Source organism: Lampris incognitus, chromosome 3, assembly GCF_029633865.1.
Source record: "Lampris incognitus isolate fLamInc1 chromosome 3, fLamInc1.hap2, whole genome shotgun sequence".
In the NCBI taxonomy this organism is placed as follows: Eukaryota; Metazoa; Chordata; class Actinopteri; order Lampriformes; family Lampridae; genus Lampris; species Lampris incognitus.
The window spans coordinates 84800222-84827443 of record NC_079213.1 but is presented as its reverse complement, the minus strand read 5'-3'; the positions used below and the strand labels follow the sequence as shown (position 1 = coordinate 84827443).

At 44.8% G+C, this 27222-nt stretch overlaps 1 protein-coding gene across 2 annotated transcripts; it reads right to left on the bottom strand.

The window, feature by feature from the left end:
• ndufa7 (NADH:ubiquinone oxidoreductase subunit A7) lies at positions 1–25201 on the bottom strand. Of its 2 annotated transcripts, none has more exons than XM_056276656.1 (4): positions 4670–4801; positions 4342–4391; positions 3452–3589; positions 1–236 (listed from the first exon to the last, which is right to left on the bottom strand). In XM_056276656.1, the coding sequence occupies exons 1-4, from the start codon at positions 4718–4720 to the stop codon at positions 146–148; spliced, it is 330 nt and encodes a 109-aa protein (XP_056132631.1). In that variant the 5' UTR covers positions 4721–4801; the 3' UTR covers positions 1–145. The 2 variants fall into 2 exon arrangements, with proteins under 2 accessions (XP_056132631.1, XP_056132632.1); XM_056276657.1 differs by lacking the exon at positions 1–236 and adding an exon at positions 25060–25201 and having other exon boundaries at positions 3448–3589; positions 4670–4833.
• Positions 25202–27222: the final 2021 nt, after the last annotated feature.

Genomic DNA, 27222 nt, shown 5'->3' with positions numbered 1-27222 from the left:
TACATAACATTTTATTCACATAGTATATGATATAAGATTTAACCAACACATACTGCTCTCCTTTAGCTTGCACTGTAGTCAGGTGTCTACAGTAGTACTGGAGGGGTAAATCAAGTTGTTGGTGTTGATGTTGTTTGATGGTTGTTCAGAGGTATGGCTGATCTGTAGAGAGGGGCAGTTCCTTATACACAGTTCCAGGGGTCACTGGGGGCTTTGCTGGAACATCAGCAGCTTGGCTGAGAAAGATCAAACAGGAATATGAAATTGATATATAAATGCTCTTGGAAAAAGAAATTGGTATATAGTAAATGCTCTTGGGAAAAAAGGACAATTTCACTTGTACAGCCAAACAGATGTTATACATTTAATTAAACCACAAATGCCCATTGAGCGTTAAGGTTTCCACATGCTTCAAATGAGCTAGTTTGTATATTTACATTGGGCAGGCCATTTCAGCCAAGCAATTCATACCTTTTAACGAACGGCTAAATTTGGGAGGGGTAGGATTGTAATCATGTGTTTGTAACTTGGTTGTAAAGAATAAAAAAAATGTGGATAAAGGTGAATGCAATGCAGATTTTTCCTCAAAGCTACTCATGGTGAATGGTCAACACTGAGGTGGAAGTAGACGTGTGAAGAATGAACAGATAGAATTTGCAGGCCATGTAAAACCCTGACCCTTGCACAGCCTATGGAGTTTCATATTCATATTTTATGTGAAACAGTAAATGCATTGAAATTAAATCTTTGTGTAGACCACATTTCGCCTACCAAAGCAATATGACTTTATCTTCATACTAATCAATATCATGCAACTTGATTGACTGACTGATTGATCTCTCTTTCAACCTACAACTGAACAAATTTGTGTTTTGGGACACGATGTTGTAACCGTATTTTAGCTGCTTGAAAAGCGGGCGAAAAGACGTCTTCGGCGTTCAGGCCGAATATCACCCAGTTTTCAACTAGAAATCCCAGTTGATGCTCACTGGACCATTTAGAACATGGGGTAGCGGTGCACTTCAGCCTCTTGTGGCCGAAAGGAGTATTACAACAACAAACACTGGAAAATGATCCTAAACCAAAAAAAAATCACCTGCCAAAATTTATTTTCACCTGTTTACACAGATGAAAAAAAATTAAATGAAAATTTAAATTTAAATGAAATTTATGAAAAATTATCCCGGCAAAACTTTTTTTTTTTCACCAGCCCAGACAAAACGTTTTCCCCCCCACCTGTTTCACAGATGAAAACATAAAAAATAAAAATTTAAAGTACCCCTCGACTCAGAAATGTGTTTTTCTTATGTGTCCCCTAAAATTTCTGGTCTTGACTATACTAACTCGTATCTGTGCAGAGTTTGTCACTAGAGCAGTGTTTTCACATTCCTCTACTGGAGGAGCTGTCTGTACACTTCCCTAAAATCTGAAGATTCAAATGTACCCCGGGTAGACTAGATTTAGTACATCACAAATCCGAAAGCTAATCCCAGTCTAATATGCAAATGCAGGGTGGGTAAAGAAACCTAACTTAGAAAGATTATCCTGGAAAAAAAATCCCCCCCCCCACCTGTTCTTAAGTAATAAACACGGGAGAGAAAACAATTTAGATCAGACTTAGAAAATGGGTCACCAGAATTTTTTTTCTCACTTGCCTCTCAGGACATCCATAGTTTCAAGTACAGGTGTCTAAAAAGGAGTAATCCTACACCTGTCCAAAACTGACTTTTTTTAAACAATACTTGCATACAATTTTGTCATACTGGAAGCCTTCGAGAGAATGGCTTTCCAAGGACCCCCGACAAAGGAATAAACAAACTCTTTGTGGTGCAATTTGCTGCGGTACCATGACCATGTTACATTTTGTTCCTAATATATTTCATAGCTTATCATCCTGTTTCATCCCTGATGATCCATTGTTTCAAATTAAGTCCTGGACATTTGCCATCCCTCTTTACAACTACACTGACTGTACACATATTACTGACTATCTCCTGGATATGTCATTTTGTGTGTAAGGTCCCATTTTCCTTGCTCCATATGGCACCATTAACTGTGTTACTACATTAGTTGTCTGTAAGTCTGCAACAGTCGCAGAGTGGGCAGATTCATGTTTTTAGTTGTTGCACTTGGTGAACACAGTAATTCTAGTTTGACTAGCAGATGGCATATTTGTAATATTATTTTACCATTTTCAGTTTTCAAGGGCAGGACACTCAAACAGGGCAGACAGCAGCCTGGAGGTCACAGAGGTGGGTTTGTGACCAGAGCATTGTCAGTTCAATGCCACATTAAATCTCTATCAGAAAGGTTGATGATAACAAACTATAATCCTTCAACAACTGTCATTACAGTGACCCTTGTTCTCAACAGCGGAAGACGTTGTTTGTTTGGTTTGAATCAAAATAGAAAAAAAAACTTCATTTTAACTACTGGCCCCCAACTAGCAGTATTGAACTAGCAGTGACAGGTTAATTTGTTAAACTATACCTATTGAGGGCTGTAGTTCAAATAACTGCAGGAAATGAACACCTGACACAGACACAACACCGAAAAATATTGTCGATATTTGGGGCGAATTTCTTTTTTTTCCTCCCTTTTTCTCCCCAATTGTACTTGGCCAATTACCCCACTCTTCTGAGCTGTCCCAGTCCCTGCTCCACCCCCTCTGCCAATCCGGGGAGAGTTGCAGACTACCACATGTCTCCCCCGATACATGTGGAGTCACTAGCCACTTCTTTTCACCTGACAGTGAGGAGGTTTGCCAGGGAGACGTAGCATGTGGGAGGATCATGCTATTCCCCCCAGTTCCCCCTCCCCCCGAACAGGCGCCCTGACCGACCAGAGGAGGTGCTAGTGATGCGACTAGGACACATAACCACATCCGGCTTCCCACCCGCAGACACGGCCAATTGTATCTGTAGGGACACCTGACTAAACCGGAGGTGACATGGGGATTTGAACCAGCGATCCCCGTGTTGGTAGGCAACGGAGTAGACCGCTACACCACCTGCACACCCGAAAACATTTTTTTATATTGATATTAAAGCTTGACGTCTAAATCTGCATAATTTTCTTAGCTTGAGGATAAGGCACTTCGAAAATCAGCTGTCTTGCAGCTCTCCAACAATAGCTCCCTTTTCTCTTTGTGGGAGGTAAACAAAATGGAGGACTGCTGAAAAAGGAGAAAACTGCTGCTTATCAACAGCAAGGTTAAACATTGCTTGTCATTATTACATTTCACAGCTCTCCAACAACATAGCAGACATGAAGCTCAAATTAAGTAAAATGTAAATTCTATAAACATGGAAAAAGACCTGGAGAGCTGAGCTTTGAGCAACAAAGGAGATCAAAGTCAACCTCACTGACGCCTGGGTTTGTACAATAAAATCACTTATTAATAATGCAGTGCAACTGTGGACAAGTGGCTGTTGAGTGTTTTTTTTTTTACCTGCCAGCAGTGAGGGCCTTCTGTGAAGACATGATGATTGTGGCTGGAACAGACTCTCTGCGGCCGTCTCTGGTGTGGTAGTAGTTGTTTGCGTATTTGTGGCTGGGGCCCCCTGGCAGTTTGGGTGGTTGCTGGGTCCTGGATGAAAACAGACATAAGCAAAAGAGGCCTGCGTGTAAAACATTTATCATCTTGCTATACCAAAGTTGTGCTTTTCACTTAAGCCACAGTGACCACTTTTCCATATCCATTGTAACTCCTGAGAAAAAAATGGTAATGCTGGAGAAAAATTCCCTGTTGAAACTGTTTCAGACCAGCTATGCAATAACGGTGCATGTGTTAAACCACTGATGGACAATACACCTGGGAGATTTTAACAAGATCTTCACCAGCAGCAAAGCACTCCCTCTGTTATTAGGATATTGTGGGCCTATAACTTTCCAGTATCCTGGAGCTGAGCTCCAAAAATATGTAAATTTAAGATAAATTGAAATGAATGTATTAGAATCACTATCACAAGACTTCTACTAGATTTGCATCGTTCTCTGTACTAGTGGTTCTCTATTAGGTCCCCTGGTACCACCAGTGCTGCTGTTTTTTTTGTTCAACCAGTTAGTTCATTACATTCACTTGTTCTTCTAGGCTCCAATTCAGGGAAGTTATTGACCTGGAACAACTTTTGAATGCACAGGCAGAATAGAAAAACAGCAGTCCTGGTGGTTCCCGAGGACCTGTTGAGAACCCCTACAGAGGTAAAATAATCATCCTTTATTAATTAATTATCTGATTGGATAACTGTCGAACCGTGATTACCTCGAATCTAAATGGGAAAGTGCGGGTTAGGTCGGTTTGTATAGTAACTCTGTAGTGAATCTGACGATCAATCTTACCTCTTTGCTATCTCACCATAACGCAGTTGAAGCTTCGCTTGCAGGTTGTGCTAAAAAAAAACAACAAAAAACCTTTAAAAAAAGGCGTGGCAACTAAGAAGACAGACATCTATTTAGTTAGTTTTCTATGTGTGTGCCTTAAAGAGATTAGTTAAGATAGCATAGTTTGCTCAGCTACGCAAGCTAGAGGTGGGTTTTGGCTAGGTTAACTTGCGGATATGAGCCGCGTTCGAGGTTTTATCATCAGAATCCTCCCCAGATAAACACAGATAACCTTCTTTACACTCTGTGCCTCTCGTTTATAGCTGGTCACGGGCGAATGGCTTACCCCTGACAGATAATTCCGTATTCTTTGAATGATTTTGGTGGCTGTGGCCATGATTCCTGTTGTGAAGGACACAACTCTCCTTCTAGAATACGAAAATGCCTCGTGAGCACGCGACTCACCCCTGGTGGTGTGGAGGGGGCACTGCATCATATCTGTTAATTGCGCTGCAAGATTTGAAAAAACAAACAAGATTAGGTTGAAGTATGGCCTGGACCACGAGTACATTTAGAAAGCAGCTGCTATGACATTAGTTCCGTGTAAAGCGGCTGTACTGGACATCCGTTTTCAAGCCGTAATTATTTATACAGTTAAATAGCGTGAATTTGTTTTTATATGAAATATTAACCTGGTTACAATCACCGCTGCCATGATCACTTGAAAGTCTGGGAGTGACACCCCTGCGCTTCAGTTACCACCAACTCTCTGAAGACGCAAATTTTTTCACTCTAACTGCGTGAGGCTATTAGCGCTGGTGTTTATGAATTGGCCATTTTTACAATGAGGCGTTTCAGTAGTATATCTTCTTCTTTCGGCTAGTTCCCTGTTTCTCAGAGATTGCCAAAGCGGATTTTATCATTTCCATCGGTACCCTGTTGGGGTACAACACACATGCTGATCACTGTTAACCCGGGCCTCGACCCGATCCGGTATGGAGCCTCGACTGATCCGGTATAGTCTTGTCAATCCGCATAATGATTTTGGAAAAAAACTACGTTGCGTTTCAGTAGTATCTACGAACGGCAATATTACGTTCGTTAGCGTGCGAACAAATAGGGAAACTCCCACTTCCGTGTTTACCGGCGATGTCGTTGGTCGGCCGACCAATGGTGAAACTCCATCACTCACTCAGGCACTCACGGACACGTGTAGGGTTGGCAATACATCCATGGGCTTGCAGCACCGCTGTTGCGGTCCAGCTAAGAATAATGTAGAAGTCCACATGTAACATGCTATGATATGCAATATGTATTATGCATTAATGTGTATTTTGTTTGTATAATTTCAGCGTAGAATAACGTTTTTAGGGGAAACGGGGAGCGGTTGGTTGGGGGTCAGAATGTCTCTCTGTGAAAGCAGTAACTATCATTATTTTTGTAATATAGTTGCTCAAATTAGTGCTGATAATTTCTCGAGTCTTTTACTCATTTCTAGTCCAGATTGGGGTGTGTGTGTGTGTGTGTGTGTGTGTGTGTGTGTGTGTGTGTATGTCGGCCCTGTGATGGCCTGGCGGCCTGTCCAGGGTGTCTTCCCGCCTGCCGCCTGATGACTGCTGGGATAGGCTCCATCATCCCCACAACCCTGAGAGCGGGATAAGTGGTTTGGATAATGAATGGATGGATGGATTTCGTACACAGAGGCAAGTACTTTACATGAGGCTATTGTAGTAACTTGAACAACATGCGTACTTTATAATAAGAAAGCTTTGCTTAACTGAATGGGACCAATACAAAGCCGAATTACGATGCACTAGCAGTCCGTGAGCACTAACATGGCACACACCAATAGACTGACAGACACAACACATTTACTTCCTGTGTAACGTCCTAAAAGGGTCCGGGAACCCCATAAAAGGATAATAATAAAACTAATCCTGTTTAACTCATTACAACACCTACAACACTTCTCCCCCCTTAACCTAAATTTCCCCTGTGGACAGAAAAACATTTAACAACAGAAGCCTTTTACACCTTCAAACTTGTTAGCGTAGGCCCGTGAACATAAACAATAACCTGACACATGACTCTATAAACATCAGAAGTAGGTAAGCCACTTAAGCAACACGTGAACACTCTGACTTCAGTCTCTGTCTTAAAGGGTTAGTCTGTCAGGCGGTTTGTGACTACACTGAGAGCAGCGTAGTACTACCCCCTTTGTCTCAGCAGACATCGGTGGGGTGTCTCCCAGTAGGCATGAGGGTGCCTCAGCAGACGTTGGTGTGGTGTCTCCCACTGGGCCTGGGTTTGTCAGCACAGGAGTGGGTTGCATATATGAGATTTTGAGTTCATTACTTCCTTCTGTAGTCACCACGGCCCCTGGATGTCGCTCCTGTGCTTGGCCTTGTTCTGTCTCCCTGTATGCCCCCCCCCCCCCCGCTGAGGTGTCTGGATGCAGAGGAGTGTTGTGGCACCAACGGGTGTGGTCCTGGTGCCTGCGGAACACTGCCATCTGTTAGTTTCACCACGAAAGAGATAGGACCACTCTGAATGACCCCTGGTAGCCAGTGTTGACCACTGCCAAAGTTTCTCACATACACACAGTCCTTTTCCTCAAAATGTCTCTCTCTGGCATGCTCACCGTGCCTCTCCTTTTGTTTCTCCTGTTTCCTCTCCACCCTTGCTTTAACATCTGGATACATCAAGTCCAGGTGCGATTTTGGCTTCCTGCCCATCAGCATTTCCACAGGTGTGATCCCTGTCATTGTTTGTGGCATGTTGCGGTACTGAAACAGCCAACGTGAGAACTTTGTTGCAATGGGCTCCCTTCCTGTCATACATTTAAGCCCTTCCTTAAATGTCTGCATGGCTTTCTCAGCCAGGTCATTTGAGGCAGGATGGAACGGTGCTGTGTGGACATGGCGGATGCCGTTCCTTTCCATGAACTCCCTGAACAACTCACTGGTAAATGTTGCACCATTTTCACTCACCAGCGTGTCAGGAAGTCCAAAGTGGCAAACACTTGACATAGCTTGTCAATCGTCATAGGGGCTGTGATGTTGCTCATCAGGTGTACCTCTAGCCACTTAGAATGTGGGTCTACAATGACTAGAAAAATTTGCCCCATAAAAGGCCCTGCAAAGTCCACATGTAGTCTGGACCACAGGCAGTCAGGCCACTCCCATGGATGGAGTGGGGCAGGTGGTGCCATTTTTTGGTTTATCTGACACTGGGAAAAGGATTTCACCTTGTTTTCTAGATCCTGGTCCATGTTAGGCCACCATGCATATGCCCTGGCTAAGCTTTTCATATGGGAGTCCCCTGGGTGGGCCTCGTGGATCTCCTCCATTACCTGTGAATGCCCCTGAGGCAGGACCAGCACTATGGAGCTCCAGAGAATGCAACTGTCTTAGACACTCAGTTCATTTTTTCATTTGGCATAAGGCCTCAGTCCCTCATCCTCTACCACAGGGAGCTAACCCTGCATGAGGAATCTTTTCACCTGAAGACAGGACCAGGTCCCTCTCTGTCCACTGTTTGATCTGTTTGGCATTCACAGGGGAAGTTGACAGTCTCTCCAGCAAGAAAACTGTCTCTGGAGGCACCACGGTCTGGATGGGTGTGCCAGGCAAACGGAGCCAATGCAGCGCGTCCGCATTTGCATTGTCCTCCCCTGCTCTGTAGACTATAGTGTACTGGTAGGCCGACAACATGAGGGCCCAGCATTGTACTCTCGCTGATGCCATGGAAGGAATACACTTAAGTTCACTGAAAAGGCTCGTCAGCGGTTTGCAATCAGTACATATGGTAAATGCCTGACCGTAGAGGCATTGATGAAAACGTTTAACAGCGAACACAACAGCTAGACCCTCCTTGTCTAGCTGGGAGTAGCCCTTCTCAGCTCGTGTCAATGTCCGTGATGCGAATCCAATGGGTTTTTCTGACCTGTCCTTCATCACATGCGAAAGTATTGCCCCAACGCCACATGGCAAGGCATCACAGGGCAGGATGATCTCTTTGTCTAGGTCGAAATGAACCAGTAAGCTTGCTGACTGCAGTAGTGTATTCATATTGACGAAAGCTGTCTCATGTGCAGGCCCCCACTCCCAACGAGAGCCCTTGCAGAGAACATGGACGCCAGCCATGTTGAGAGGTCTGGGAGTAACTTACTATAGTAGTTCACCATGCCCAGAAATGACCTGAGCTCAGGCACGTTTTTGGGGCTTGGAGCTTCCTTGATGGCCCTGACTTTGTCCTCCACTGGACGCAAATACTGGGCCGTGATGGTGTGCCCCAGGTACGTCATGCTTGGTGCTTGGAAAATACACTTGCAACGCTTCAAGTGGAGCCCTGCCTTTGAGAGTCTCTTTAGCACCTGCTCCAGGTTGCTAAGGTGCTCCTCCTCGGTCTCTCCAGCGACCAGGATATCATCCAGATAAACTGCAACATGGGGAATACCCTGCAACAGACTGTCAATTGTCCTTTGGAAAATGTCTGGCTGGAGGCCACTCCAAACACTAGGTGGTTGTACCTAAACAACCGCTTGTGGGTGTTGATTGTGGTGAACTGTTTAGAGTCCTTGTCCAACACCAGCTGTTGGTAGGCATGGCTCATGTCTAGTTTTGAAAATGTCTTACCGCGAGCCAGGGTTGCAAACAGGTCCTCCACTCTCGGCAGAGGGTATTCATCTAGCTTGGAGGCCTGGTTGATGGTGAGTTTGTAGTCTCCACAGATACGTACTGTGCCGTTGCTCTTAAGAACTGGAACAATGGGGGCCACCCAGGCTGAGAACTGGACAGGATGCATGACTCCCGGCCTCTGCAGTCTGTCCAGCTCCTCCTCCACTTTGCCTTTCATAGCATAGGCTACTCCTCTGGGCTTGAAAAAGCGAGGGGTAGCCTGAGGATCTACGTGCAGTTTAACTGTAGATCCCCGCAGTGCCCCCAGCTCATCTTTGAAAACCTCAACATACTTTTGAATGACATCCTCAGTCTCCCGTGTGTGTTTAATCCCACCCCAGTTCAGATTAATTTTCTGGAGCCAGTCCCATCCCAGTAGATTCAAATTCAGACAACTTTATTTGTCCCAGAAGGGCAATTCAGTTTTATAATCTATCCAGACCATACACAAACTCACAGAGAAGTGGCAATCATCAGTATGTCAGGGACAATAGACAGATCAGTACATGGGCAAGAGATGCACACTGTCACCCTCGTGTGGCCTTGCATGCAGACTCACATGAGGGCCAGGCAAAGGGTAAAAATTAATTTAAGTTAAAAGAATAAATAAATGAAGCATTCTAAGAAGCACTGCACGTTACATTCCCCCACTACAGTCAGTGAACATACAGGCCCACAAGCCATGCGAAAAACAAACAAGGTATAAACCAACTATTGTGGTTTAAAACAATATAAAGCATTTATTTAAAATGAGTACTCTCAGCATTTAACAGCCTGATAGCAAAAGGAATGAAGGACCTAGAATAATGATTCGTTTTCCTAGGGGGCTTTACTACCAGAAGTAATGCTTTTGCTTCCTGGCTGTTACGCTGAATGTCCACCTCTAGTGCCCCGACCAATGGTATGGTCTATCCTGTGTACGTCCGTAAATTAATATTCGCTGGGGTGATGGTGGGCGCCTTGGTATCACCCCAAGTCTCTCTGTAGGTCTCCTCACTGATGATAGAGGCAGAGGCCCCTGTGTCAACCTCCATCCTCATCTCTTTTCCATTGACCACCACTGTGGTGTAGATAGGCTTAGCACGTGGCTCCCTCTCACTGAACATGTTGACAGAGCATTCCTCCTCCTGTTCTGTATCCAGGTAGTGTGCCGCTAACTGTGGCTTTCTAAGGGTTGCATTACCCTGCCCAGTCTTTGTTTTACCCTTAGCACCCCAACACCTTTTAGCTAAATGTCCTTTTAGATTGCAGTTGTGACACACTGCAACCTTGAACTTGCAGTTTGCATAATGTGCCCCTCCACACCTGAAACACTCCACTGCTCAAGATCTATCTGCCTCCCTCCTAACCTGGTGCACTTCTCCCGCCTGGTGATAAGGTGGTAAGAGAAGCTGTCAGGCTGAGGAAGAAGACCTTTCGGGCTTGGCTGATCCAGAGGTCTGCTGAAGCAGCAGACACGTACCGCAAGGCTAGAAGGGCTGCAGCTTCGGCAGGTGCGGAAGCAAAAACATGGGTGTGGGAGGAGTTCAGTCTGGACTTTAGGTTGGGATCAAGGAAGTTCTGGCAAACCACCTGGCGACTCAGGAAGGGGAAGCAGGGCCTGACTAAGGCTGTGTTCAGCCGGGAAGGGGAACTGCTGACCCCGACCGCGGATGTTGTCAGGCGGTGGAAAGAACACTTTGGGGAGCTCCTGAACCTGGCTAACTTGTCCTCAGTGGAGGAGGTAGAGTCTGAAGACTCGGGGGAAGCCCCACCCATATCCCTGTCAGAGGTCTCTGGGGTAGTTAAGAAGCTCCTAGGTGGCAAGGCTGGATGAGATTTGCCCTGAGATACCAAAGGCTCTGGACATTGATGGGCTGTCTTTGCTGACACACCTCTTCAGTGTCGTGTGGACGTGTGAGAAAATACCTGTGGAGTGGCAGACTGGGGTGGTGGTTCCCGTATTTAAAAAAGAAGACCGGAGGGTGTGCTCCAATTATCGGGGCATCACACTTCTCAGCCTCCCTGGGAAAGTCTACTCTAGGGTTCTGGAAAGGAGGCTGCGACCGATTGTCGAACCTCGGATCCAGGAGGAACAATGCGGATTCCGTCCTGGCCGTGGAACAACGGACCAACTCTTTACCCTTGCGGAAGTGCTGAGGGGGACATGGGAGTTTGACCAGCCAGTCTACATGTGTTTTGTGGACTTGGAGAAGGCTTACGACTGTGTACCTCGAGGTAATCTCTGGGGTGTACTGTGGGAGTATAGGGTACCGGGGCAGTTGCTACAAGCCATCCAGTCCTTGTATAACCAAAGTGAGAGCTGTGTCCACATTCTCGGCACAAAGTCAAACACATTCTGTTTGGGATATTCATGGACAGGATTTCAAGGCACAGCCAAGGTGAAGAGTGTGTCCGTTTTGGGAACATCAGAATTGCATCTCTGCTCTTCGCAGAGATGCAGATGATGTGGTTTTGTTGGCTTCATCAGAATGTGACCTCCAGGACGCACTGGGGCGGTGCTGAGTGTGAAATGGCCAGGATGAGAGTCAGCACCTCCAAGTCTGAGGCCATGGTTCTCTACCGGAAAATGGTGGATTGCTTTCTCCAGGTTGGGGGATGAGTTGTTGCCTCAAGGGAAGGAGTTCAAGTATCTCAGGATCTTGTTCACGAGTGAGGGTAGGATGGGGCGGGAGATTGACAGGCGGATGGGTGCAGCATCAGTGGTAATGCGGACGTTGTACTGCACCATTGTGGTGAAGAGGGAGCTGAGCCGGAAGGCAAAGCTCTCAATTTACCAGTCAGTCTTCGTTCCAACCCTCACCGATGGTCATGTGCTTTGGGTAGAGACTGAAAGGGTGAGATTGCGGATAAAAGTGGCTGAAATGAGTTTCCTCTGTAGGGTGTCTGGGCTCAGCCTTAGAGATAGGATGAGGAGCTCAGACATCCGGAGGGAGTTCGGAGTAGAGCCGCTGCTCATTCGCGTCGAAACGAGCCAGTTGAGGTGGTTCGGCATCTGATTAGGATGCCTCCTGGGCGCCTTCCTTTGGAGGTTTTCTGGGCATGTCCAACTGGGAGGAGACCCCGGGGTAGACCCAGAACTCGCTGGAGGAACTACATGCCCAATCTGGCCTGGGAATGCCTTGGGATCCCCCAAGAGGAGCTGGAGGGCATTGCTGGGGAGAGGGATGTTTGGAGTGCCCTACGTGCCACTGTGACCCGAGGCCAGAGAAGCAGCTGATGATGAGATGAGAGATGAGATGTTAAACAATCTAGTTAAAAACTCCGCTGCTATGGGTGTCCGGGTAGCGTAGCAGTCTATTCTGTTGCCTACCAACACAGGGATCGCCGGATTGAATCCCCGTGTTACCTCCGGCTTGGTCAGGCATCCCTACAGACACAATTGGCTGTGTCTGTGGGTGGGAAGCCGAATGTGGGTATGTGTCCTGGTTGCGTCACTAGCGCTTCCTCTGGTCAGTCAGGGTGCCTGTTTGGGAGGAGGGGAAACTGGGGGGAATAGCATGATCCTCCCACGCGCTACGTCCCCCTGGCGAAACTCCTCACTATCAGTTGAAAAGAAGTGGCTGGCGACTCCATGTGTATTGGAGGAAGAATGTAATAGTCTGCAGCCCTCCCTGGCTCGGCAGAGGGGATGGAGCAGCGACTGGGACGGCTCGGAAGAGTGGGATAATTGGCTGGATACATTGGGGATAAAAGGGGGAGGGACTCCACTGCTATCTCTCCTAAACACCTCCATGCCCCCACAGTTATGTCATCTGTACCTACCGCCTTTCCTGTCTTCATCCTCTTCATAGCTGCCTTCACACCCTCCTTGCTAATCCACCACACTTCCTGATTCACTATTCCCACATCATCCAACATCATCTCTCTCTCTCTCTCTCTCTCATTTTTTTTATTAATCAGCCCCTCAAAGTACTCCTTCCACCTTATCAACACACTCTCCTCACTTCTCAGCACATTTCCCTCTCTATTCTTCATCACCTTAACCTTCTGCACATCTTTCCCAGCTCGCTCCCTTTGTCTAGCCAATTGGTACAAGTCCTTTTCTCCTTCCTTAGCGTCCAACCTCTCACACAACTAAATGTACACCTTTTCCTTTTTGCCTTCGCCACCTCTCTCTTCGCTCTATGCCACATCACCTTTTACTCCTGTCTACTTTCTTCATCTCTCTGACTATCCCACTTCTTTGCCAACCTCTCCCTCTGTATACTTTCCTGTACTTACTCATTCCCCCAACAAGTATCATTGTTTTCCTTACTCTGTCCAGATGACACACAACAAGTACCTTCCTAACTGTCTCCCTCCCCATTTCTGCCGCAGTCGCCGAGCCATCTTGCCACCCCTCACTACCACCCAGTGCCTGTCTTAACTCTTCTTCAACGTCCACCATTTGATCCTTGACTCTGCCTTCACTTTCTTCCTCTTCTTGATCTCCAAAGTCATCCTACAGACCACTATCCAATGCTGCCTAGCTATGTTCTCCCCTGTCACCACCTTGCAGTCTCCAATCCCTTTTAGAGCATGCCTTCTACATCAGATATAGTCCACCTGTGTGCCCTTCCTCCACTCTTGTACGTCACCCTGTGTTCCTCCCTCTTCTTGAAATATGTATTCACCACAGCCATTTTCATCCTTTTTACAAAATCCACCATCATCTCTCCTTCCACATTCCTCTCCTTGACACCATGCCTATCCATCACCTCCTCATCACCTCTGTTCCCTTCATCAACATGCCCATTGAAGAAAGCTCCAATCACCACTCTCTCCTCCTTGGATACACTCTCCACCACTTCATTCAACTCACTTCAGAATTCTTTCTCTTCCATCTCACACCCAACTTGCGGGGCATATGCACTGACAACATGAATCATCACCCCTTCGATTTCCAGCCTCATACTCATCACTCTGTCCGACACTGTTCACCCCAAGACACTCTTGACATTTTCTTCCCTCAGGATTATCCCTACCCCATTTCTTCTCCCATCCACACCATGATAGAAGAGTTTGAATCCACCTCTGATGCTCCTGGCCTTACTGCCCTTCCACCTGATCTCTCGCACACACAGTATATCTACCTTCCTTTTCTCCATCATATCAGCCAGCTCTCGTCCTTTACCAGTCATAGTGCCAACATTCAAATTTCCAACTTTCCAGGCCTCGACTGATTTGGTATGGAAATCTGATTTATGATCTGCATATTTGATTTGGCAAAGGATTTGCGCTGGATGCCTTTCCTAACACAATCCTCCCTATTTATCCGGGCTTGGGGCCGGCACTAAGAATGCACTGGCTTGCATGTCCACAGTGGCTGGGTTGCTTTACATGAGGGTATAAAAAGACATAAATAAGAGAAACAGACTGTATTGAAGATGAGACTGTATTGAAGCCCAGTTAGAAGCTTGAGTAATGAATTAAGTTTCTCAATACTGATGTGATGTTATGTTTTCGACTGTATGTTTGTAAATGATGCCCAACATTTTTAAGAGGTATGGGTTCAGAAATGTGAACCAGCCTTTTAAGATGATGACAGTATGATGAAGTGGGCAGTCATGAAACCTCTTAGAGAGGAACATCTTTATAAACAGAATAGTACGGATTTTTTTCATATGATTAGTCTGTTGTCATATAATAGAAATGAAAAATACTCTGCAAAACTGAGTTGAACAACTGAAATTCAGTTTTTGGTGGAGATTTTCCTTGTGTGTTATTTGTGTGTGTTATTTATAGTTCATTTTTGTTCAAGTTTTAATTTTCTATAAATTTACTTATTTGTTGTTGCAGCCTTTTTTTTATCATTGCAGCCATTTTATTGTCATGACTAGAATCTTGACTTGAAGCGTTGAAACAATAAATCAGTCACTATTTAGATCCAACCATTCTGTAAAGCAGCAGTTGTTTAGTCTGGTGAGGCTAAGGATGGAGTTCTTGACCACCAAGGGGACTGGTACATCATGGTACTGAGACACCAAATAAGACACAACGGCCAGTACGACCTATGAGAGACAGGCCAGTTTCAAATCGAAGACACCACTTGCACCTGAAGTCACAAATATGTGACCATGACCAGCGCTGCCTCTTGACAAAGCATGGGAAACCTGAAACCTACAAACCCAGCACAAGGTGTCTCTGTAGTGCAAGTGGTTAGTGTGCTCAGCCAGAAGGTTGGTGGTATGAGCCACCATGGGACTAAATCTCTCTTATCTAGAAGTTGTCTTTCTGTAATACCATTCCAATGTTGGTATGAAAGGAACAGACAATGCTTCAAATGGCACGTGTCTTTATTATAAAGAGAGACATAAATGACAGAAAAATTGAGTGGAAACCTCTGTAGGACAGATTATAATTTCAGGTGGGCAGGAAGGTGTAGCATTTGGGTATCCCATATCTTATTTGATCTAACAATGAAAAATGACAAGTTTTACATGTAATGACAGATTGAGAAGCCAAGCAACCTTCAAGTGGCTCTTCTAAATCGAGAACAGCCAGCTGAAGCGGTTTGGGCACATGTTAAACACAGGCCATGAGCATGTTGGGCAGGGTCAGACATTAAACACAAACATACATATTAAGATAAGTGCTCATATTGTGCAAACATGCAGCCTTTTTTATGTCTCTCTGTTCTTGTAAAAGGATCCTGTACCTCGTTAGGACTGCTTTTGGCTGTGTGTGTCGCTGGAGGGGGCTGTAGTTTTGGGTTGATACAGCTGAGCTGCTGACTGAGAGCGTGCTGAGTGCAGCCCGAGGCTGTCTCCTCTCTCCACAGATATGAACCAGGACACAGGACCTTCTATCCTTGGAAGTGGGGCTTATCTACAACATGTTATCAATACTTCCTTCAGCCAAGGAGAATGCATCCCAACGCACATTGTCATCTATCAGTAGCTTTTAATTAGTTTGTTTTCAACCAAATTTTGTTTCAGTAGTCGATGTTGTTGACTGCTATTCCTTGCATGTGGAACAGGGTCTTATGAGACTTGCTTTGTGTGCATGTATTTTCCTTAAAGTCTGAACATCTTGAAGCACCTTAGTTTCTTCAGGGTATCTTAGGTGGTGGCAGGATATGATGTGTGTGCTATAGATGTCATTTGTTTATTCTGACCTTAAAGTGTTCATGTCTGTCACGGTTCTCATTTGTTTCCGGCTCTGTGCATTGAACGAACAAATTAACAGCTCCAGAGAAGCTGCAAAATGACCAGCAGCAGACGACTGTGGTTGTTCTGGGAAGCTTTCTTTGGTGGGATGGAGTGTAACAACATGAAGGTTAAGAGCCAAAAGAGCCACCAAAAAGAGCATGTATGTTCAGCAAAACCCATCCCTAGACACATGTTAAAATTTTTATTCAATGATAGCTTTTTAGTGATAGCACCCAACACACCTACAGTACTGTTATCAAACTAGACGTTATCTCACTTTGGCCTTGGACTCACATCACCAGACTATTCTCTTTAGGCATAATAATACCGCATAAGAGCCAACCTCTAACTTCATGACCTTGCTTCCACACCAAGTGTTTTACTGTTTCAGCAGAATTAACTGAGCCAAAAGTTAGTCCTGAAGAGGCAAACCATGCAGGCATGACTATGGAAATGCTGAGTCTCTAGTATGATGAGGTGCGTGTTGGTGTGTGCGTCTCCTGTGGCCTGTGAAGGGAAACCTACTGTACCTGATGCATCCAAACAGGAAGTGACTCATGTGGCACTTCATTAGTCTGACATGTCAGTTCATATTTGAGCTGGAGGGGCTCTGATTTATCGTAGTGCAAAAATAAAACCTTAAAATATGACATGCGCAGTGAGTTTGCATGTTCTCCCCGTGTCTGCGTGGATTTCCTCCGGGTGCTCTGGTTTCCTCCCACAGTCCAAAGGTAGGTCAGGTGACTAAATTGTCCCTAGGTGTGAATGTGTGTGTCTGTGTTAGCCCTGTGATGGCCTGGCAGCCTGTCCAGGGTGTCTCCCTGCCTGCTGCCCAGTGACTGCTGGGGATGCCGCAACCCTGAGAGCAGGATGAGCGGTTTGGATAATGGATGGATGGGTAACTGTTAATGGTTTGACAGCAGATACCATTTGTAGATGGTTTACTCTGACCTCAAAGTGATTCTCTGGAAAAATTGGCATCACATGCACCAAAACAAAGTGATGGTGCACGATAGACTGCATGACAAGGAGCTTTATAAGGACTTGACTGCTGGGTTTAGAAAGACTATCTATTCAACCTCCACCTATTTATTTGTGTATATTACAACTAGCAAACAGAGATGCATACTGACACTATGGCACTCTGGACTATTTGGGAGCTGATCCTGGAATAACATTCAAAAACGATCATTTAACCAAAACTACATTTTGACTGTTGAACTCTTGCTGATTTGGAAAGTATCTGAATGCCGGGCCTGCTAAATGTTTGATTTAGCTAATAAATCCAAAAGGGGCCCCCTGAAGCATGATAGGAACGCTTTTCTTCATAAACTGTTCACACAGATGTTTGCACAACAAGTGCAGAATCTTTGAATGTTTTTGTGAGTCACATTTGTTTAGGAGAATGTTTGTATCTTACCTGACTTTCATAGGATTTTGAGCCATGGACCCTTTGACAACAAAGGTGATGACCCCAGTAAAAACCCAGAATCTTAGTTCAGTGTGAAAGGGGTAGTTGCTAGTAGTTCCCTTTTATAGTTTCTGAACCTTGTCATATTCATAATGCATGTGTGCATCTTTGTGAGAAACTGATCCTCCATCACAGCATGTGGATTACAGACATTGAAGTGCTCCAAAACGGAAATCTATTGTCCACATATAATGATTCAGGAGCATTTCTGTAAAATAATTTGCACTGATCCCAGAACAGTTTTTGTCAGGAAACCTGCTCCCACACACTTCTTCACACACAAAGGCACATATCTAAGACACTGAAATTCAAAATGTTACAATTTTTTCTTTCTTTCTTTTAGGAAATGTGAAATTAATTTTAAGTTGGTTGACAGGCATGGGTGCAAGTCCATGAATACTGGGATGGCATCCAGCGCGTTACCTGTGCCCCCATCCATAGGTTTAGTGGTTGTGTCAGGAGGGGCATCCGACGTAATGTTTTGCCAAATCAGTATGCTGATTGACAAGACCATACCGGATCGGTCGATGCCCACATTAACAAAGGCCACCATTGGTGCTGTGCCCTCACAGGGTACCTATGAAAACTGTAAAATCCGCTGCGGCGACCCCTGAGAAAAAGGGAACAAGCTGAAAGAAGAAGAGGAAGTAGAAATTGATTTGAAATTAAATACACACACTTATATGGACAAATGTGGCAAACAGCAAACATGTACACACTCACGCAGCTACAAAAAACTACTTGTAAAAACTATTAAAAACAACAAGGACAAGCAGCTTAAAGCACCTCTGTGAGATGTGTGTGTGTGTGTGTGTGTGTGTGTGTGTGTGTGTGTGTGTGTGTGTGTGTGTGTGTGTGTGTGTGTGTGTGTGTGTCTGTGTGTGTGTGTGTGTGTGTGTGTGGTGAGACTTCTCTGGTCTGGGCTTGAGAAATCAGACAGAAACTGTGACCTCTCTGATTCAGCACCTTACTGTTCTGGGGGGGGGGCACAGACGGGAAAGTAAAGAGAATAGTGGGGGAGGAGAGAGAGAGTAGGAACAGGCGGGAGACACAGGGATGGGTGGGAGAGCCATCTAAACAGGGAGCTATGCAGGCCACGTGGCTGTGCGACACCGTCAACCACTCACACTGCACGCTTCAATGCACTTGGCCACACACATGCTCTAACTCTCTTGCTCTCTCTTTCTCCCTCTCTCTCTCTCTAGCTGGGGCCAGTGGTACTGGCATTTCGACTATGAGGATGTAGGCTTGCCAGTGGTGCTGTTAACTTGAACTGCTGAGAAGGTGGAAAGCAGAGGGACAAGCTATGATCTCAACAGGGCTGATCAGAGGAGAGATGGAAAAAAAACAGCTTGAGGTAAAAAAAAAGAGAATTTAAGAAAGCTCAAAACGTCGAGAGCACATGGAAGACAGACTGAAAGACACACAGGCAGATCAGGAGATTCAACAGTTCACAGAAAGATGGGCAAAAGCGACATGGTGATGTATTGCAAGAGCAGAATAATAACTTGATGAGCCAACAGTGAGGCTCTAGTGAGAAATGAAAGCCATTTGAAATCATTCTCAAAGTGTGAGAGTGTTTTTCAAAGAAGATTCTGCGATATATGTTCCCTCTTTAAATCCCTACTCCAGCTGTTCTTGTGTGGTGTTTGGCATTAAGATCAACTCGTGATTCAGTTCAAGTGTTGATGTGTCGTCTCGCCAGGCGTGGACAGGATACAGTTTTCTTGACCACATGTACAATACCACTGTAACTGGAGTAATGGGGCAACTGTAATGGGCGACAGGAGGCTGAAGGTCAATGAAGACAACTTGTGACTGGAGGATCTCCAGTTCAGATGCCCAGAACTACTAGGGAAAGGCAAGGAAAAAGCTCGCCTTTGAGCAAGGCACCAACTGCTCCCACGTGGAAATTCGGGAAACTGTATGAATGTGAATCTGGGTGTAGCAAAATTAAGAGCGTAGAAGCTCAACAAACCACCCATGGACAAATAAAGGTTTGAAAATTGCTTTGATGGCCTTATTCTCCTCACAGAATCATTGCAAGAATAGCGAACCTGTAATACTTAGAGAAATGCCAGTGGCTATCCAAAAAAATCATATCCTGAAGAGTTTAGGGTAAAGGACAGGCTGGGCTCAGCTCTCCTCTGTGATTGAAACCAAATTGCACACACACTTTCTCAGAAGCACAACATGGAGGCCATAGATCAAACTGCCTTGAAAATAAGGTCACAGTGTAACCCCCAACCTCCCCTCCATCCACCCATCCATCCCTCTCTCACCACTCTCACTCATACTCTCTCCTTTACTCTCTCTCTCTCCCCCCTCTCTCTCACACACACACAAACTCTCTCGCTGTCTCTCTCTCTCTCTCTCTCTCTCTCTCTCTCTCTCTCTACCACCCCCTCTCCACTTTCTCAGTGACATATGCTACATGATCTGTTTCAGTGTCACACACTCAACTTATATTGGTGTCTACTATTTTTCCTGACGTGGCTTCAGCAGCGTCCACAGATGACAGGGGTAAAACAAAATCTAGGAATAACACCTTTTAATGGGAAGCAGAAGCACTTTCTCTGCTAAGCAAAATACCTGCACAGCAAAGGAATTTGTCTTATATGTATATTGCATGAATCTATTGCAGGAATATATTCATATATCATTCTATGTCTTGATAGTATACTGCACTTGTCACTTTGCGTATAGATAACAGACAATATGCATCATCGTGTATAGACTATCATCATACCTCAATATAAATAAGTAGGCTATATAGTCTACACATATAACTGCATTTTTACATAGATGCATTCTGTTTTAGCTGGTCATATGCTAAATTGCAAGTGTGAATAAGGTAGCCTTTTTAGGTGTTGAGAGACAGCAGTTGACAGTACATTCATAGTTACTGTCGTCATTATTATACTATTATTCTGTTTTTGTTTTTTTTGTCACTAGCTCATTTATGTTTTTGAACCAAAATTGAATGACTGGCCTTAGTCTCATGTTACACAATGCAATTTTCACCTAATTTAGATTACAGTGTGAAGTCATGTTATGCAACTTCACTGTTAAACGGAGCATCCTGCTGCAAATTAAATTGAACTCAGTGACTAATCAGATTAAGTTATACGTTTAATCCTATTTGAAACGGCTGGTAGAACTGTTAGGTAGCAGAGCAGAGTGTTAATAAGACTGCACAGCTAACAGGAACTATACTAGAACAGCTGTCATTTAACCCTAGCTAGCTAACATTATCTCATGTTGTCAATTAATGTTTGATATAAGACATTTGACATTGCAGTGTGTATCAAATAAAAAAATTGGCTGGTGAACTGTGTCGAAATCTTAATTCAGTTCAATTCATTCAATTCCATGTGCAAAGCCATTTTGTCCACTGTCCATAGATTTACTTGAGCCATAGCATTCTAATTCATTTTTATTTTCATTTTTTTACTTTATTTTTATTTTTCTCATTTTTACTTTTCTCTCTTATTGTTCACAGTTGTTGAGTTTGTATTGTGCAGCACAACTTGCAGTGAATTTGAACTACATAGTACAGTGGGATTGAGTTTGTAATGTATAGCTGATGAATTAACTTAAGAGTAGGTGAGGTAATTGCTTATCTGTGTTATATCCTGCTTATTTACATATTCGTAATAAATCATTCATTCATTCAGTCATTCAGTCATTCATTCATTTAACCGGGTACAAAGTGGATTTTTTTTAATGAATGGAATGTGTCACATTCATAAACACCATTATTAGTATTCTTATTGGTTATTACACAAAATAAATGAAGCTGAACAGCTCCTGACTAGTTGCAACTGTGTTACAAGAAAGTTGCAACAAAGACGGGCAAGCCTCTGCTGTTATTATAAGCAACCAGAGGTCAAGGGTCAGAGCCAGTGTTCCTGAAACTTTTCTGTGGTCCTAGAGTGGTTGTTTGGGAAGAGGTTGTTTCAGAAAAGGAGAGAAGTAGAAAGGGCCTGACTTGACTGGAATTAAACAGAAAGTTCTCGCAGGGTTTAGAGATAGATCGAGGTCAGGGAGGCTGTCAGATGCCAGGGAAGCTAGCCAACATGCGCTGAGTATCTGCCCACTAGCTAACACTGACTGTAAACAAGCCTTAATTGGGAAGTTAAGTTATCAAATATCCCCCCGTCACCAGAGCTGGTTGTTTGTGCATGGAGTTTAGCACGAGACCTTGCAGACAACTTTTTAAACAGCCCTTAGTTTTAATCTGATTTTGAGTTATTATGTACATATATGACTGAGCTAAACATGAAACAGTGAGATAATGAGGATCCATCCATTTAAAACACACACACACACACACACACACACACACACACACACACACACACACACACACACACACACACACACACACACAAAGTCTTGCATTAGAGCAAGACCCAGCGTGTTCAAAAACCTGTTTAAGAGACTGAATAGATAACAGCTCTAACTTATGCACTGTTGCCCTTTGGCCTATCAAACAAAAGTCCCATGTAAAAGAACTGTTCCATCAAGCCTTCATCTGAATACGGCTGAGATATAATTTTCTTTATGTCATTGCTGACAAAAATAAATCCTTTCAGCAGACAGCCAGAGGAAGATCCGCTCTCAACTGTTTCCATCTCTGGCCCCCTCTGGTCTGCTCTCTGCAGTACTTCTGAGTCACACTAGGAGCAACAAACCTGAGAGGGAGCATCTGTCTGTCTGTCTGTGTCTCTCTCTGTTAATCCCCATCTCTCTACTCATCTCCCTCTCTCTCTTGCAGTTTTTATGTCATAATTTTTGCTTCACTTTTGTCTCTTTGCCTCTTGGGACTGGAGCATGTCTCTCTGGCTCAGTCATCATATCCCTGCCTTGGTTACCCGCCCCCTTTACCTTCCTCCCTATATTGTTGTCTATCGCTCTCCCTCTCTCTCTATCTCTATATCACACTTCTTGTTTTTATCTGCAGCTCTTTTTGTCTCTTTCTTGGTTATGCACCCTTTCTCTCATCTTTTCTATTTGGCCTGCACTCTCTATTTCTCTTCTCATCTCTCTCTCTCTCTCTCTCTCTCTCTCTCTCTCTCTCTCTCTCTCTCTCTCTCTCTCTCTCTCTCTCTCTCTCTCTCTCTCTCTCTCTCTCTCTCTCTCTCTCTTTCTCTCTCTCTGTGTTAGAACAGAATTGCGAGTAATGCTGGCATCAATCCAGCACTATTTACATGTCTTTGAAGGGAGAGGAGAGGAGATAAGAGGACAGTAAAGGAAAGGAAGAGAGCAGAAGACATAAAGTCAGAGGAAGGGAAGTGGAGAGGAAAGCAGCTGAGATGAGACAAGCGAAAGGAAGGGGAGGCAGGATCCGGTCTAAACCAGCATGCACTGAATCAGGGCTATTCTAGCACTCCTCCTTGTCCTCCTCCTCCTCCCCCTGCTCTTTTTTGACTCAGCCTGGGACCGGCTGAACTTTTTTTAAACACCCTGTCACATGCCCACTGTCACCAGGAAAAATTCAGGTACACATTCCCAAGAAATGTAAGAGGATCTGCCATCTGTTTGGCCGCATGGCAGACTTAAGGCGTTTTTACACAGAGATCATGCAATATTGCTGTAATGAAGACTCGTCTTTATGCTGGCTTTGTTTTTTACACTGAACCAAACAACGGCGGCATAAAGGCACCCCAGTGTGTGATTTTACATAGCATGCTGGCGTTCCGGAAGCAGAGGCATCACGATGTGTAACATAACACAACAGCCGTCGGCTGTCCCGTCTTGCCAGATGTCCCTTTTACACAGACGTTGAGTTGGCTCTGTGACTACCTTATACCTTTTACATAGAATGGTGAGGCGGGTTAATGGCGCAACACTCCCGTCTTGAAAAGGCTGTGCAAAAAGCCCTTTGGAGAGAAGTTGATGGTGAGATGAGACAGTGGTCGACCATGAGAGACCTGGTGGGCAGGTGTTTCCTCACTGTTACATAAGGTTGTCAGACGGGTTGACAGTATGTCATATGGATGTATTGATTATCAGGTGGACATGTTTAACATGAGAAGTCATCCACACATACCGTTTGTGGGACTGGTTGTTCGCACTGTTCAGGTCAAGTTGGGGTCAGGAGGTGTAGTTTACATGGGTCACTATGAGCTGGTGGCATTTGGGAGTGGAGCTCATTATGGAGCTGTTTATGGCTGCTTTACATTGTAGATCTTTCCACACCGGAAGCGGTGTGGGAAGATGGCAGCGGAATTTCATGTTTGCAGCGGCCTCACCCAGTATCGTCCATGCAGTCTTCGGCCATGTCTGCGTTTAAGTTTTGTCTTCATTTGATGGCTGGGAGGGCGGGCGCTGGATCGGCTGAGGGAGCCTGGTCTGCTGCATCCTGTGGGCCCAGGGACCACGGTCCTGCCCGGAGCTGCGCCCAAAGAGATAACACCAAGGGTGGTCTGACAGGACATGGAAGCAGGGCAGGCTAAGCTAAATGCTAGCCCATGCAGACTGGCAGTTCTGACAATTATCCTGGCTGGCGTTCGTTCCCTTGGACAGGGATTTTTTGTTTAGTTCGGATATATGTGTTAGTTTGGGTATATGTGTTAGTTTGGATATATGTGTTAGTTTGGATGTGTATTATTGTAGTTTTTGGATATGTGTTTTTGTCTTTGTATTGCACTGCTGTGGGCTGGGGGAAATGATATTTGCATACATTTCATGTTTGCAAGTACATGAAATGAAATGACAAATAAAGTGTTCCTGATTCCTGATTCCTGATCTATGCAGCATTAAAATGGTAGTGGTGATGATGATCTGGCATGGGCAAGCAGATTAATCTTGTTTAAGCTATATTTGAGCATTATTGGGCATTTACTATGTTGTTCATCCTGAAAAGTGCCTGTCTATAGGGTCCACGGTGGTGTAGCGGTCTAAGCATCGGCTTTGTGTCGATGCAGTTGCCCACTGGGGACTGGGGTTCGCGCCTTGGTCTTGTCAGATCCGACTATGGCCGGACTTGATGAAGGAGCAATCTTTGGCAATGCTGTCTTTGGGAGGGGGGTGGAGTTGGTGTGTGTGTGTGTGTGTGTGTGTGTGTGTTGGAAAAAGCAGTGGTTCGGCCTGGATTCACCTTGTCACGGAAGCGGCGAGGCATCTCCTTTAGAACTACCGGCCGGAGAGATGCTGTTGGCGAATGCATGCAGTATGAGGGTGGGTATTTGAACTAGAATAGGGAGCGATTGGCCACTCAATTGGGAGAAAAAGGGAAAAATCAGAAATAAATTTAGAAAAAAAAGAAAATTGCCTGTCTATAAACAAAGGTAGCATTAAAAGTCCTTTAATCACAAATCACCCAATGTGTGATGCCATCTGCGATCAGTGACACAAATAACAGTAAGTGTTTTAGCAGCTAATTCCATACTAGCCAGATGCTTAGGAAGCCAACAAAATGAGTCCTTAGGACGGAGACAGTACTTACATAATTTGTCTGTCCCTCCAGACGGTGATAAGGGCAGAATGGGAGTTCGAGCCAGCTTATGAAAGCCAATGAGTCCACACTCTATTCTTGGAGTTACTGAGTCCTTAGCTCTCTTTCCTGGACTGACCATCTGTGCCCACTGTCTTCACCAGTGATCAAAAGTCATCTAATTCCATCCCCTGTAATTTGGGACCACAAACAAAACTTGTCATCACCGCCACAGTGCTAGTAACAGCTCATGTCAGCTATTCTTGGTTCTCATGCAACAGAGTGAGTCAACACCTCCCTAGCATACATGATCATCTTTAGGAGAATTTGATCCATCTGCTGTCTGGGGGCTATGGCTCTGATCCTTGACCTCCCCACCATCCGTATAATAATTTTGGTGATCTGTGAATTGAACCCTGTTCTACTATTGGACTCATTGTAAGTCACTCAAGATAAAAGGGACAGCTAAACAACTGAAATGTAAACTTGTTACAGTGGTACTTTTTAACGGTTTGCCACTGAAGCACAATGGACTAAAGTCTGAGCCTGACCACCTGCAAATACTATGTGTATGGTGAAACTGAACAAGGAATGCTCCTCTACATATCAACATCTACTGTTGCTTAGGCAAGGCACTCAAGTAGAGCATAGTGTGGATGAGCTTAGGCGCGTTCGTGTTGATCATGTGGGTGCCCTCAAGCAAGAGATTAAGCAAGTGGTTCCACCTGGTTGGTGATATGCACTGAAATGTACAATGGGACCAAACAAGCAAAATTTAATGATGGAGGCTGTGTTTGTCTTGTACTATGACCCTCATATTAGTAAAAAAAAAACAAAAAAACAACGACAACAAAAAACCTTAGTTTCAGCAAGATTACTAGCAAGCATAAAAATCAAAATGAGCTAATTGTAAAGAAAGAGGCTGGTATCAAGCGAGAGCGGTTCTTCAGCCATAGTTTCAGAGGCAGGTGGTACAACAACATCATGTCAGAGGCAAGTGGTACAACCACATTCTGTTTTGAAGAAGAGGGGAAGTTTTTGCAGGTTATCCAACAAATACTACAACAATACAACACAACAGCAAAAACCAAGGTTCAACAATGTTTATTAGTTTGGCAGTGAGGGAAGTGCTGACACAATAGCACTGTAACTGTTTTGTTTCAAATAGATCTATGGGAAACATAAAGTGGACAAACACCAATGCATTTTCCAGGAAATAAGAATGACAAGCTCAAAGATTGCTGCTTTAAACCCAATAACATACCCCCTCTCTCCGTAACATGTGAGTTAGGCTCCAATAGAGGTGATCACCCTTAATATAGCACAACAGTATGACAGTGAGATGTTTTCTTGAAATTTTGAGATCATCTTTCCACGTTGGCTGTCTCAGAGTATCCTACTTTTGAGTCTGACTTGTGGGGCTCATACACCCTGTGGTAAACACATTCCTTGGATCCTGTGCATGTGTGCATGTGTGCGTGCGTGTGTGTGTGTGTGTGTGTGTGTATGTGTGTGTGTGTGTATGTGTGTGTGTGTGTGTGTGTGTGTGTGTGTGTGTGTGTGTACAGGCAGTGCTAGGGGCCTGGGTCTTGATCATTGACCTCACACTATAATGTAACCTAAAGCTTCTGAGCACACGGGACAATCAGCATGTGACCATAGTGTGATGTACTAACTGCTGCAGGCTCACTAAAATATATATTTTACATGGTGTGGTCAAAAAAGGGGTCCAGATGTATTGTTAACTGAATAGACCCAATTTGATATTAACTCATCAAAACATGTGTTATTAGTTAATACATCATGGCTGGGTGCCCTAAATATATTTGTAGAGTTTATCTTTACCGCATCTTTACTAAATTTACAAAGGAACATGGATTAGGGGCGTCCGGGTAGCTGCCAGTCTATTCCATAGCCTACCAAAACGGGGCTCACCACATTGAGTCCCCATGTTACCTCCAGCGTGGTCGGGTGTCCCTACAGACACAATTGGCTGTGTCTGTGGGTGGGAAGCTGGATGTGGGTATGTGTCCTGGTCGCTGCACTAGCACCTCCTCTGGTTGGTCTGGGTGCCTCTTTGGGGGGGAGGGGGAACTGGGGGGAATAGCGTGATCATCCCACACGCTACGTCCCCCTGGTGAAATGCCTCACTGTCAGGTGAAAAGAAGCCGCTGG

Coding starts and splice junctions, on each gene's coding strand:
- ndufa7 (XM_056276657.1), bottom strand. CDS start 25,189: ATGGTCAGTCCAGGAAAGAGAGCTAAGGACTCAGTAACTCCAAGAATA. Junction 4,834..25,059: donor TGGAGGGACAGACAAATTAT/GTAAGTACTGTC, acceptor CAAATCTTGCAG/CGCAATTAACAGATATGATG. Junction 4,392..4,669: donor TACGGAATTATCTGTCAGGG/GTAAGCCATTCG, acceptor GTTTTTTTTTAG/CACAACCTGCAAGCGAAGCT.